General features: G+C 40.3%; 1 protein-coding gene across 1 annotated transcript in view; it reads right to left on the bottom strand.

The window, feature by feature from the left end:
* CREBBP (CREB binding lysine acetyltransferase) overlaps positions 1-14,383 on the bottom strand; it is a 128,091-nt gene that overhangs the window by 96,697 nt on the left and 17,011 nt on the right. The window contains 1 exon segment of the mRNA XM_074322705.1: positions 6,543-7,252. Coding sequence (XP_074178806.1) covers positions 6,543-7,252 — 710 coding nt within the window.

The following is a 14,383-nucleotide window of genomic DNA, read 5'->3' as shown; positions in this document are numbered from 1 at the left end:
AAGAGTACTTCAAAAACCTTGCCAAAAAATAAGCACTAATCTAACCCCCTGTGAAGAAGACTTACCATACAAACTATTTTGGTCCCTTTTCAGATTTGTAACTTGTAAGGGAGGACTAAAAGGATTTCTAAAGCCACAAAAGCACACTTTTATCAGCCTCAAAGATTCTGCACTCGTTGGCCAGACACATCACACACCCTCCTCTTTCTACCAGCTTTTGGCTTCCTCTGCCACCTTCTCTGTGCAGAACACCACCTCTCAACACCTGTAGCCAGGAGAATAACCTGAGTGTTTGTATGGCTCCTAAATCCCACCTACATTCTGCTGGACACTCAAGTGCCTTTTTGCTTTCCTTCTAAAAGACAAGCAGGTTGGGTTCTTTTCAGTAGAAAACTAGAATATGCTTCCAAAAAAGGATAACATACTTTTTTTTTTTTGCTACTGTTGAAATGGACAAGTCATTTCGTTTTGTTTTTTGTTTTTAATCATACCATGTCTTGTTAACATTATTGCCATGTTGTTGAAATGGCTTGTTTTCAATTTTAAATATTTTGAGAGTCACACAAAATTAGGAATGAGAAAGGGGAAATAATCACAAACACTGAGAAAGTCCAATATTTTAAGAATTTTTGCATAACTTAATGGTTTTTAAAGCCTGGATGGAAACAATTTCTATTAAGGTAGAAATTGTAAAACTGACCCAAGAACAGGCTGCACAGGTTAGTGATTAAGAGACCCTTAGCCAGACTACGTGAGAGCCAATCCTGGTTCTGCCACTTGGTGGCTGTGTGATCATGGAAAGTTACTCAACTTTCTTCCACATCCTCCATTCTGTGTGCCTCCATTTCTTAATCTGCAACATAGGACTAGTACATGGTACCCACTTTATATTTTTTAATGAGTAATAAAGTTAAATATTTGAGTTTTTTTCTAAAAGTAAATTTACACTTTTCTAAAAGAAAAATATATTGACCCAAAAGACCAAAAGTCTAAAAAGTTCAATATTTATAAAAAAGAGCAAGTGTTGTCAAAGATCTTAAGTCATTCCCTAGGAAAAAGCTTCAGGCCCATACAGTTGTACAGGTGAAGTCTCTCAATTCTTCAAGAAAAAGATCACTCAAATGCTAAACCATTCCAGAGAACAGATGTGAAAGGCTTACAAACTCTTTTTGACCAAGTTAACACAACACTGAATCAAAACCTAACAAAACACACAAAAAGCACTACAGATCAATCTCACTATTGATTAGTGAGAAGCAAAATTTCAAAATGAAAGACTAGCAAATAAAATTCAGAAATACATTAACTTTTAATTTCACAATTGCAGAGACGGTTCAATTTGATATTAGGAAACCCACTCTACTGAGATAATTTGTCACATAAATAAGAGAAAAATTACAGGGTAATCCCCATAGATGTCAAAAGGAAACTTGATAAAAATCCGTATTTAATAAATGAGGGATAATGCTCCAATTTAAAATGACTGCAAACCAAAGCTCACATTATATTTAATAAAAAACACACGACACAGTCTCTATTTCAGTGAGATCCAAGACAGGGATGCCCAAGAGCATCAACATTGGTAGAAATACTGGCAAAGGAGAAGACAAAATTATTAATAATGCAAAAGATGACTGTCTACTAGGAAAATCCAAGAGACTCACCTGCAAAAGTATTAGAATGAATAAGAGAATTCCATAAAGTGGCCAAGTTACCAAAGTGACATACACACATCAACATCTTTTCTGTATTAAAATAGGTGATGCAATAAAACTCATTCTCAATAGCAACAATAAACTCATTAATACACCCAGAAATAAATAAAACAAGGTGTATGCATATTACTTATATAAAGAAAACTATACTATGCTTCTGAGCAACTTAACACTGCATGAAAAGACAACCTGTATATACCTAAGACAACTCAGAAAGCCACAAAACTGCTAACCTGTCAAATTCCTCCTTAAACGATTTATAAAGTTCAATACAATCCCAGTCAAATTCCACGATTTTTATTTGTTTTTTAAGGACCTGAAAAACAGTCCTAAAGTTTATCTGAAACAGTGGTTCTCAACTGTGGCTGTCATGCAAGTCAGGAGGAACTAACTATAACTGTATAACTGTTCACACCGTACCCTGGATTCTACTTCATTCGCCTGCAATGGGTTTCAGGCATCACATTTTTTAAAACTCCCCAAGTAATTTTGATTTTTCAGACCGGTTTGAGAACCACACGGCTGGCAGACTGTCTTATAAGAATGACAAAGAAAATATTGGATTCTTGAAAAAGAATGAAGGGCAATCAGCTCCATCATATACTAAACTCATTATACAGCTAGAGTAGTAAGTTTCTAACACAGGATAGGCAAAGATCAATGAAACAGAGGAGTCCAGAACTAGACCCAAACCTTATATATGTAAAAACTACACAAAATATACCAAAAACGGTATGTTACATTAGTGGGGGTGGGGGGAAGCTAGACTGGCAATATCTAAATAAATGGTACTGGGATTACTATAATTTTGGGGGGAAAACATGTATGTAGCTCGATCTCTATAACTCACTCAAGCCAAAATAAATTCTGAGTTAAAGATCCAAGGTATAAAAGGAAAATATCCATGAGAGTATTTCATAATTTTGTAATAGAGAAAACATTTTCAGACATGACATAAAATCCAAAAGCCATAAAAAACAGATAAATGTATTTCTATAAAAACCAAAAACATCTATTTGGTAAAAACACATCTATCACAAGAACTACCCCATTGTAAATTTATGTGGCCATGTTCCTAGTATAGCAGACGTTAGTAAATAAAAAAAGGGGAAATGTGCATTTATTAAAAGGCTTAAACCACCTTTACTATACAAGTATTAAGAATATAAACCAACAAGAAATGGGAAATAATGCATCAGGAAAACAAAGAATATGATCAATAACAAAATACAAATGCCCATGAACTTATGAAGAGACACTGCTTAAGAGACAATTCACGTAAAAGAATGGCAAACAGAAAAGAATGATATCAGCGTTGGTGAGAATTGAGGGGACCGGGACTCATTCGCTGCTGGTGAGGATATACTTTGAACGATATTTTGGAAAGTTTGGCAATATGTGTATTTAAAATGTCAATATTCTTTAATCCAGAAATTTTACTCCCAAGAATTTATCCGGCAGATACACTCAGATGTACAAAGCTGTATACACAAATCAAAATTGTTATAACTGCAAAACACTGGAAACAGCCTAACTGTCTAGCCAATGGGGCACTAGTCCTATAAATTAAGATACCTAATCAGGAGCTACTTCGGCACCATATCTAGTAAGAAGGACTGAGAGCGCTATCTAACACAGAATAACGCCTAACTACTGTTAGATGGCAGGAAGGAGGTGTATTACACACACACACACACACACACACACACACACACTTAGTTATACTACACTACTCTTTATGTTTAGTAGAGCCATCTACACACACACACACCTCTATATGCACAGACCATCTCTGGAAGGATAGATAAGAAATAGTAGTTGCCTTTTAGTAAGAGAATTTGGGAGAAAAAAAGGTCCAGAATTAAAGGAGATCAACTTTTCAGTTCTTACCCTTAGTGCTACTGGGGGCGGCAGGTGTTTGTTGTTAAACCATGTGTATAATTACTTTCTAAAAACAAAACTTTTAACAAAGTCTGACCCAGTAACCTCCTTTTCCAGACTCTATCCCAGGATGTGTGTGGACTGCCTGTACAAGGATATGCTCGTTGCATTGTTTGTACTAATGAAAAGTTGGAAACAACCCAAATGTTCATCATCAGAGGAGTAGATAAATAAATTACGGTAATCAGATAATGGGATATTTTGCTATCGGTAGGAAAAAAAAGAAAAATCTGTGTGTACTCTCATGCTGTTATATGTATATGTGTTATGTATCTACCGTTAGGTAAAACAGCACAGATGCTTATGTAGTTTAGTTCCATTTGGTATTTAAAGAGTGTGTGTTAATAAATGTATCTGCAGATAAGTAGTTATCTGTAAGGTATGATAAGAGCTAATCTTTTTATAGAAAATATGTGTTTCCTATGTAATAATTTTTTAAACAAAATTGTCTTTTATAAAAGTTAATTTTACCCTCTGTGCGTTTTAAAATCTTATTTAGCTCTGCTACCATTATGTTCTAGAGAAGAATGGCTTAAAATGAACTTGTCTCCTGCTCTTACTATTTGCCCACCACTATTAGTTCTTTTGTCCCGTGACAATTTTTCAAAATTGCCAGTCCCCGCCCCTTCTTCACGTCACCCTTCTGGGGTTACCTACAGGCAACAGAGATGACTATGACCGCCCACCCAACACTACAGGGGCTTACTTTCCAAATAGTGAACACGTACCAAGTGTTGTTTGAAAGGGAGGTCACTCTGTACAAAGGAAAGAACCCCAGGACTGAATGAAAAACCTGGGTGGACAGAGGAACACGAAGCGACAGAGATGAAATCAGCAAAGCCCAGACTGCAGGAAACTCCCCAGAATAAAAAACAAACAAGCAGAATAACCAGATTCAAATAAACTGTTAACGATCATAGAGATTAATAGATAGATTCTCAAGAGCCCTATCAGCTGACTGAAATATGAGTTATTCAGATGCTGAAAAATAATCTGAAGAAAACAAATTATGACATAGGAGACCACTGGAAATTTGCATATTTAGTGGACATTTGATGATGTGAAGAAATTGTTCAGGTATTTACATGTGAGAATGACGTATGTTCAGGTATGCCAAGTCTAACTTTTAGGGACACATTATCAATGGCTCTCCAAGTACAGTCAAGGGCCCAAAATAGCTTCATAAAACATTAAGACATTCTTGGCCTTTTTCACCCTCTCTCTCTCCTAAGAAGAGAGTTGTTCTCCAGAGGCTCTGTGACGTGTGATGTCATTGTGCTTAATGGCTAATGGAATACGTACTTGTGTTTTAAAAGTCTGCTTTAGTATCTAGTGTGGCAAATATTAATAGATACAATCCATATTTTAAAGAAATCTCTTCAGGGCCCTCGATACTTTTTTAGATTATCCAGGAGTCCTAAGACTATAAAAAGATTGAGAACACTTGCATCATACTATTATGTCTACTTTTTTGTGAATCATTTAAATTCCCCAAGATAAAGTTTTTTGTAACTGGGTGGCACGGAGTGGAATGAGTGAATCGGGAAGGAACAAACAAAGTTATCTATCCAGGAATCCTAAACCCATCAGAAATCCCTTCTCAACGCAACTCTAAAAGGCACGAGCATATACAGACCTCTCTCCAAATGCCAGGGACAACTAAAATTAAGTTCCTATTCCCCTTTGCTAATGTTTCAAAAGAGATAAATGCAATTTTGATGTTGGGAATTACTTCACTTTTATTTCTTAAGGTTTTTAAAAAAATCTGCTCCTTACCGAAGACAGTCATAGGACTTCGTGTCTGTCACCTAATGTTTGTAATCAACCTTGTGGGGAAACTGGGATCTACTCTTACTTCTCCCTTTTCCTTATTCGGGACTTATCAAATTCAGAGAACAGCCCAAAGCATTTTCCTGTTCTGGAATTTGCTGTACCAAATATTGCCTGAAGTCGGTGCACTCGTGAGCTGTAGTTTAGAAGCCGTTTTTGTCTCAGCGCTTCCGCCGGCATTTGTCCCTTCAATAGGAATCAGCCTGCACTTCTCTTCCCTCGTCAGATCTCATCTTTCCCAGTTGTCTCACATCCATCTGGGCATTTGCCTTCCCGGTTCTTCAAGTTGGGTTCCTATTCTCCACACCAGCTGCAAGGCTGGTGGCTGCAAACCCCAGCCCAGGCCTTTCCCTAGAGCAGGCCTCACAACCACCCGGAGGCTTCTTAAAACCCTGAATGCCGGGCCCACCCCCAGGTTCTTAGTCAGGAGCTCTATACTTCTAACTAGCTCTCGGGTGACGCTGATGCTGTCGTTCAGGGATCTCACCACTGCTCTGAGTTTCCTCTGGGACCCGAGGGCCCGTGGCTCTTCCCTGTTAACCGTGGTAAGTAGCTGACCAGCCTGGATGGAACACAACTTCTTGGTTGTTAAAATGGAGACTGTGACAACAGACACTTTACCTAGTGATTGTAAAAAGGGTGTAAGAGGGTAAGCACTCGGCCAGCTGGGTAAAGCAGCCTTTACCAGATTCACTGATACAACAAGCTGATTCCCAGCAGAAGAAATGCTTCTTTCAACCATATGGTCCTATTTCCATACATTTTCCTCACAAGCTGAAAGCTGGCAATCAATTCAAACGCATTTCCTAAGTTTTCAACTGCCTGACGTGCACATTATTCTACTTTTGGTTTAAGAATTCCCATTTTAAAGACTTGGGTAGAGATCTTTATCCCAGAAAGAAGGGCTCCAGATACCCAATCTGTCTCTTCCAAGTGGGCGGGGCAAGAGGAAAGCCTGAAGGAGGACAGGAAGGTGCCACGTTGTCCCATTTTACCCCATGACTCGGCTGGAGAAGCCCCTGATTAGTAGGAAGCATTCAAAGCACCAACACTTACCTTGGTCATGCCTCCCGCCTGCGCCGTGTTCAGTCCCGCATGACTGGGAATTTGCGGCGAAACCTGTGTTAACGTCTCGGCCAGCACGCTGCTCGTGGCCCCCTGCATGCCCGGAGCAGGGTACGGCATTCCAGCTCCCCTTCCTCTGCCAGCAGCCCCCAGAGATCCATTCATGACTTGCGCCTGCCCCTGCTGGGCCTGGTTCATTAAACTATGGCCAGAGTTACTATTGAGGAGGCCTGGGTGGGCCTGGTTAAAGTTAGCGTTCATGCAGATCCCAGGTCCGGTCTGCGACGTGGCAGGGCTGCTGGTCACCAGTCCCACTTGCTTTTGTGCTTGCGGATTCAGTGGTTGGGAAGCAGGGGGAGTGGGCCCAGAGGTGCTGGCCGCTTGCTTGGGCAGGCTGGGGGCTGCAGAATCTCCTTGGTTCAGAGGGCTCTTGCCCATGGCACCCAGGCTGGCCATGTTCGCATTGTTCGGCTGCCCTGGAGGCTGGCCGCCGAGGCCCTGCTGCACGGGGCTGCTGGCACTCACATTTCCTATTCCTGGGTTGATGCTAGAGCCACTGCCTCCGCGCAGAAGCTCCGACAGTTGTTTATGTTTGGAAGCAGCATCTGGAACAAGGTTCCCACTGTTTAAAAGGCCTAATTCTCCATTGGGGATCAGCTCATCAGGAAGATCATTCTCCAAGTCAAACAATGATCCAAAATCTAGAAATTAAGCAGAAATGGAAATAAGAAACTAAGCAACAGTAATAGCTCTCCAACTGTCATACACTACTATGATCTTAAGCTAAAGCAGCCCGTAACATGGAACACTAGCATATCTTAAGAATAATGTCAAAATGATTTGAAAGTTCATTTGAGAAAATAAAACAGAAGAATATTTTTCAAATTCTGAAAAAGGAAAACTTAAACAGAGACAAGAGGAGGGCCAGTCTTATTAGATTTTGATCATACACTTTAAAACAAATCATGTGACATGGGGACAAACACAGATATACAAATTAAAGGAAAACAATGGGAAGTTTAAAAAACACTGAATTATAATGTCAAAATGCTTAAGAATATATTGTGTAAAAAGCAACTGGGCATCACGTTAGATGAATAGCAATTTGGGGAAATTAAAGTAAACCTACCTATCAAATTATCAAAAAACAAACAAACAAACAAACAAAAACCCCAAAACCTAGCCTTAAAAGAAAATGAGACTTCTCAAAATGCTGATGCTGTAGAAAATAATAATAAAGACATACTGAGAACAGTTTAAGAAAACTGGAGCTTAAATAATACTTGCATCATATGAAAGGGGTTAATGTCAATCATAAAGAAATATGAGAAGCACCTTTACTCCCAAGTACAAATGCACAAGGACAAAAGCAGGTAAGTATCACAAATGAAGAGTAAACAGTAAACAAAATAGATCATTCTTCCTGGGATTCAAACACGAAAATTAAAGCAACTCCTTTTTTCTGGCCACTCTCAAAGTCACATTTCTCTCGCATGTGGTCTGTAAGTGTCACCTCTGGTTCCTCACCAGCCATGCATGCTTCAACCCACAACAACCTGGCTACGTACACATGTGCAAAGGACACGAAATGCAGTCAACATATCTGTAACATCAAAAAGGGGCAAACAACAGATACATGAAAAGAAGCTCAACATCACTAATCAGCAGAGAAATGTAAGTTAAAAACACAATGACATATTATCTCACACCTGTCAGAATGGCCACCATCAATAAATGAACAAACAAGCGTTGGCGAGGATGTGGAGAAAAGGGAACCCTCATGCACTATTGGTGGGATTGCCAATTTGTGCAGCTACTATGGAAAACAGTATGGAGGTTCCACAAAAAATTAAAAACAGAACTCCCTTATGACCCAGCAACTCCACTTGTGGATATTTATCCGAAGAAATCCAAAACACTAATTCGAAAAGGTATGCACCCCCTATGTTCATTGCAGCACTGTTTACAATAGCCAAGATATGGAAGCAATCTAAGTGCCCATCAGGAGGTGACTGGTTAAAGAGGTGGTACATCTGTACAATGGACTACCACTCGGCCACAAAAAAAGAGTGAAATCTTACCATTTGCAACAACATTGATGGACCTAGAGGGCACTATGCTAAGTGAAATACATCAGACAGAGGATACCATATGATCTCACTTACATGTGGAATCTAAAGAACAAAGTAAATGAAACAGAAACAGTCACAGATACAGAGATACAGAGAACATTTTGATGTTGCCAGACTGGAGGTGGGGTTGGGGGCAGGGTGAAAAGGTGAAGGGATTAGTACAAATTGGTAGTTACAGAATAGCCATGGGGATGTAAAGTACAGCATAGGGAATATGTCAACAATATTGTAATAAATATGTATCGTGCCAGGTGGGTACTAGACTAATTGGAGGGATCACTTCTTAAGTTATATAAATGTCTAAACAGTATGCTGCATACCTGAAACTAATATAAAATAACACTGAATGTCAAATGTAATTGAAAAATAAAAATAAAGGGGCAAACAATACCCAGAGGCAGTTAAACCTGGTGGTTACAGACTCTAGACCCAGACTGCCTGCATTTGAACCCCAGCTCTGCCACTAGCTCCCCAATTAGCTGTGTGACCTTGGATAAGTTACTTAGACTTCCTGTGCCTCAGTTTTCTTATCTGGAAACTGGGAGTGACAATGGCCACCATACCACATAGGATTGTTGTGAAGACTAAATTAATACATGTAAAGCATTTAACCAGTGGGTAGTATTAGTCTTTATTATTATTATCCAATAACAAGATTAAGTAAATTGCTGTAAAATACTGTGAAACATCATACATCTATTAAAATAACTATGAAGACTGTAAAAATGTTAAGAAAATGTTTATATGTTGTATGAAAACATTCCAATGGAAACTGCATGCAAAATGGCACCTAGAGTAAGATCAGAACTAAAGGATATGCATATGGGCAGTGGCTGGAAAATCATATGCCCAAAATAAAGAGTTGTCCTGGTAAAGTGGTGGGAGGATGAGTACACGTGGGCTTTTTTTGTTTGTTTGTTTGTTTTTTAAATTTAACACAGCCACTCCCCCTCCCACAACCCACTGTTAAAAAATTGAAGATTCTTTTCTCCATGGTGACAGACATACCCTAATGGCTGCTTACACAACAACCCCCTCAGCTGGCTGCCTCAGAGGATCCTCTCAGAAAGGGCAACACCTTCCTGGCTACAGGAGGGAGAGCGACTGGAGAAGCCAAACACCACAATCATCTTCCCCTTGCAGGCTGACACAATCCCAACTAAGGGAATTGAAGACAAGTTAGCCAAGACAGTTCTAGAAAAGGTTTTCCTTCCTAATAGTAAGGGCTATTCAGAAAGAGAGCTCCCTTTTCTTTACTAGATTTCATCATGGAACTGCGGCAGCCGTATTCAACCAGGAGAGGAGACACCATTCATACACAAAGGATGGCTGCAGCAAAAAGGGCAAACATCTGAGCTGAATTATCCAACCCTGGAAGCTCCCTATCCACAGACTTGTTACGTGAGAAAATACACTTCCTACCATTTAAGCCATTCTAGCTGGAGGTTAATGTAACTTGCAGCTGAAGGCATCTTGATATCTCCATCATGTCTATGGATGCAGTTTGAAAGCCTTCCTACGGCATCGGTGGCCATCAGGATGTGGCCCCCGCCCACTTCTCAGCCCTTCTTCGCCCACCCCCCAGCACCTCCTGACACATCCTAGCTTCAAGCCAAAACAGTCACAGCATCAGCAATCTTCCTTCTGGATGCACTCTCTCGATAGAAAACCTCACCCCAGCCCCACTCAGATTAGACACAGCGACTGTGAAGACACTCTTTAGGCTGCCCCTGCAGGACTAGTCCTCATTTTCAGCCTCCAAAGTTCTCTGTACATAACATGCTTAAAAACCACCTTTAACACATACGTATTTCTTCTCACCTGACTGTAAGAAATGACATTTAACAAACATACAGTTTTTGCAGAACCTGCTGAGAGTAAGCTACACAGTATGATCCTTTCCTCCCAAGTGCTTCACCATCCCATCTCCTAAGAACACCCTTTTATACGAGCACAGTGCATTGATCAAATTCAGGAAATTGAACCGCGATACAATACTTAATGTATTGATTGCCCTTACTTCGATTTAGCCAGTTGTCCCAATAATTCCCTTTACCACAATTGTTTTCCTGATCCAAGATCCAATTCAGGATCCCAGTGCACTTAGTTATCATGATTTTGTCTTCTCCTTTCACCTAGAAACGTTCCTCAAGAACTTTGTCTTTCAAAACTGACATTTTTGAAGAGCACAGGCCAGTTGTTGGGGTTGCTTCCTCATGGTTACAGGACACGTAAATATGAAGAGACAGCAGGAGCTGGCTCCTGGACACAGCAGACAGCCGAGAGAACCACTGACCAGGCCTTGCTGCTGCTGAGTACCCAGCTTCTGCATCTCAACATGGTTTTGCAGGTTCCATTTCATAGCTTTCATGCCACTATGTTGTCCTGAATCTGGAGATTCATGAAGGTCTCCAGATAGAAAGAGCACAAGAAATAAGCAAAAACAAAACAAGCCTCAAATATAACTAACATTTTAATTTGTGTCCTTCCAGGTTTTGTCCACAAGCACACACACATTTCTACTCAGTACTCTTAAAAGAAAAAATCATTGTGTGTATATTTTTTAAATGCAAAGCTTCAATCTACAATACAAACACGAAAATGAAACTTCATCTACACCAGAAAGTGGAAGCCATTATGACAGAGGTGGGATTTCCTTTCTCACCTCTGTGGGGAAGGGAGGGGATGAAGAGGCGGTCCTAAACTCCCCGACTGGATCTTCCCAGCATTCCAAAGCACTTTTCTTACTTAAGAAAGGGTGGCCAGAACAGGACAACTGCCGGTAAACCCGAGAGAATGGTTAGATAAACACGGCAATGTCAGGGTCTCTAGTCCAGAGTAAGAACTGGAAAAAGAACACTTAGAATTGGAACACGTGAGTTCAAATCCTGACTGAACCAATTACCCCGTTGTCCTTGGGCAAACTGCTTAATCTTGAGTTGTAATTCCCTCACCTGTAATACAGGGACAACAGTACCCCAGGGTTGCATGATGAAAGCCAGATGCAGCACTCTGTGTCACAGACACTGGCTAGCCCACTCTAATCCTACATGAAAACTTGAAAATGTCTTACCTTTAAATATTCACCTACCATCCTTCCACTCTCAAACTGACCAATTTTCTTTTGTGGTTTACTCTAATTCTAGGCCAAATGCACATATAACTTTTACGATTGTTATAGGGCATTATAATTTGAGCTCCTGTTTTGGTTTTGTTTTTTTATTGGTCTGCCGTTTTTTGTCCACTCTGACCACTTTTTCTCACCCTGTTTCAATCCAAACACATCTCACAACTGTTTGGGTGCGAGGAAGGTTGACGAGGCTGACTTATGCCCTTACCCACCAGTCTAAGCACATATGAACATGTACACGACCAAATACACAAGGTGTGGCTTTTTAGAAAGACAAGATGGGTTGTGTAGGGTTTGTGGAAGGCACATCCATACCCACACCATCACCCATCTTCTCACCATTAATGTCACTTGGGGGTTCCAGGTGGGAATTCTTGCCCGAATTTTGTTCACTTTCCTGTTCCCCAATCCCGAGAAAAGTTGGTCGGGAAATCGGGAAAATCGGCTCCTTGACCGATTTTGGTTTGTAGTATTGGCCATCACTTTGTGGAAACGATTCATCATGGAGAACAGAAAAGTTTATTATCTCAGGAATGGGAAGGCGGGGGAAAAAATCCTGAGAACAGGCGGGAATTCCTGCCTGGAAACCCTAGTGTCACAGCTTTTTCTTACTCTCTAGTTCAAAAAAGTGACAAAGGAGAGTGAACAAGGAAAGCCAGGATGTTGCAACATAACACAGCTGCGCTTTCTACACACCAGTGTCCCAACACTCAGGTTGAGAAATAACAATCTGCATCATGGGAAATTCCTACAATTCAAGATTGAGCACTACCATTTCCAATCCCAGGTACATTCCTTCCTCTCCGCAGCCACCTCAGCAGGGGGCCCGGAAGAGAACAAGGCTGAGTTTGCCTGAAACCAGCAGGCACCCAGCATTCTAGGGGTTCACCCTTAGCAGGAGACTGTCACACAGCAAATATTAGAGCAAACACAGCCTGTCATTTATTCATCATTATCAAAAATCAGTATTTCACCTTAAACAAGGAATGAACTGCTCTCAGGTACTCTGAAAAAAGCTTTTCATTTTACAGAATCAAATAGCAGTGGCTGAATCAATCTCTCCACTCCAAATAACATTTGAAACAGTTTTGTTTGAAAAAAGTTTCAAATGTGTCAGCTAAACAAATCATCCACAAAACACATCTTTCCTCAGGTTTTCTAAGTCTCTTCTGTCGTAGTACCTTATACTTTTTTTTTCTTTCAAATGCATTTGGAGCCCCAGATTTCTCTGTATTGGCAGAACTGACTTTTCTTCAAAGCATGTACAGATCAGTTTATCACACCTTCCATTGGTCTTAAAAATCGTACTACAACTTCCCGGTTTAACTCATGAGGCTGTAAGCACCACGAAAGCAGGCTCCTGTCTCCCCACTGCTGAGCACAAGCTGCCTGGCATATAACTAAGCCCTCAACAAACATCCACATACTAAATGAGTGAACGAATTAGAGTGCAGTTACAGAAGAGACACCACATCAATTTAAAGAAGTTACTTGTCTAGCCAAAGACATAAAGTAGCAATCTTAACATTCATTACTACTTACTTAAAACAGAAACAAAGAGAACAAAGTTCAGTAATCAATTACTTTGAAATGTTACATTGTTCTACTCGTCTGTTTTCCCCCCACAACTCTTTATCTTCAGGTCTGCTTCACTCTCCAGTAGCGACACCTCAGCATCAGGGACCCTCTATCCCGCGGCTGATGCAAAGATTAAATGGCATAACGTAGGATGAGAAATGGAAGTGTGAAAAATAAACTCTGTTTAGAGTTTAGATGCTGTTTTGTGTTCATGTTTCCTTACTTCCAAGCATGAAACTCCCCTCCCACAGATATCTTCCATACCTCGCGTACCTCTTATTTCTCTCTGCAAACCCTTATCCCCTTAAAAAAAAAAAAAAAAAAAAGTTCAGCTTTCTTGAAATTTTTTTGCATAATTTCTCCAGATTTTCCTTGGCATTCCTTGCACTCTGACTACTCAAATGCGTCTATTAAATCTTTCAAAAGCTAAGCACTTTTATTCATTCACCTTGGAATAATTTACAAAAATAATTAATCCCTAAGTCAAAACTGGATACAAAAAATTGATCCAACAAGAACAACGGAAAAGCTCACGTCTAACGCTGAGTAATACAGTATTTAGATGACCCGCAGACCATTCTGCATCTCCTCAGTGCGTGTATTAATACAGCACCAGTCAGATACCTACAACACAGGAAGCACACTCTGGGGCAGCGAGCAAAGTACCCAGCCAGGTCCTGATTCAGCGCCGTCTCTGTCAATCACAAGTCTACCGCCCTATGTGTGCATCTTCAGCTCCAGAAATGAAATTAGGATCTGCCTGTAGCATCACTGATGAAAGAATTAAATCATGCACTATGTATACAGCACTCAGCCTGCCATACAACAGCGAGGGCTCAATAAATATGAGGCATTATTATCACTGTCACAGACCTATCTTCCAAGGTTACGTGTCAGGACCTGGTACCTTATGCCTCGTACAGGGTTCATGGTCAACAACTGCCATTTCTCTATGGTAAAGCCCTAATAATCTGCGACAATTATAGAATAAA

Source organism: Rhinolophus sinicus, linkage group LG18 (assembly GCF_036562045.2).
Source record: "Rhinolophus sinicus isolate RSC01 linkage group LG18, ASM3656204v1, whole genome shotgun sequence".
Classification (NCBI taxonomy): domain Eukaryota; kingdom Metazoa; phylum Chordata; class Mammalia; order Chiroptera; family Rhinolophidae; genus Rhinolophus; species Rhinolophus sinicus.
This window is presented reverse-complemented; position numbering and strand designations above follow the sequence as displayed.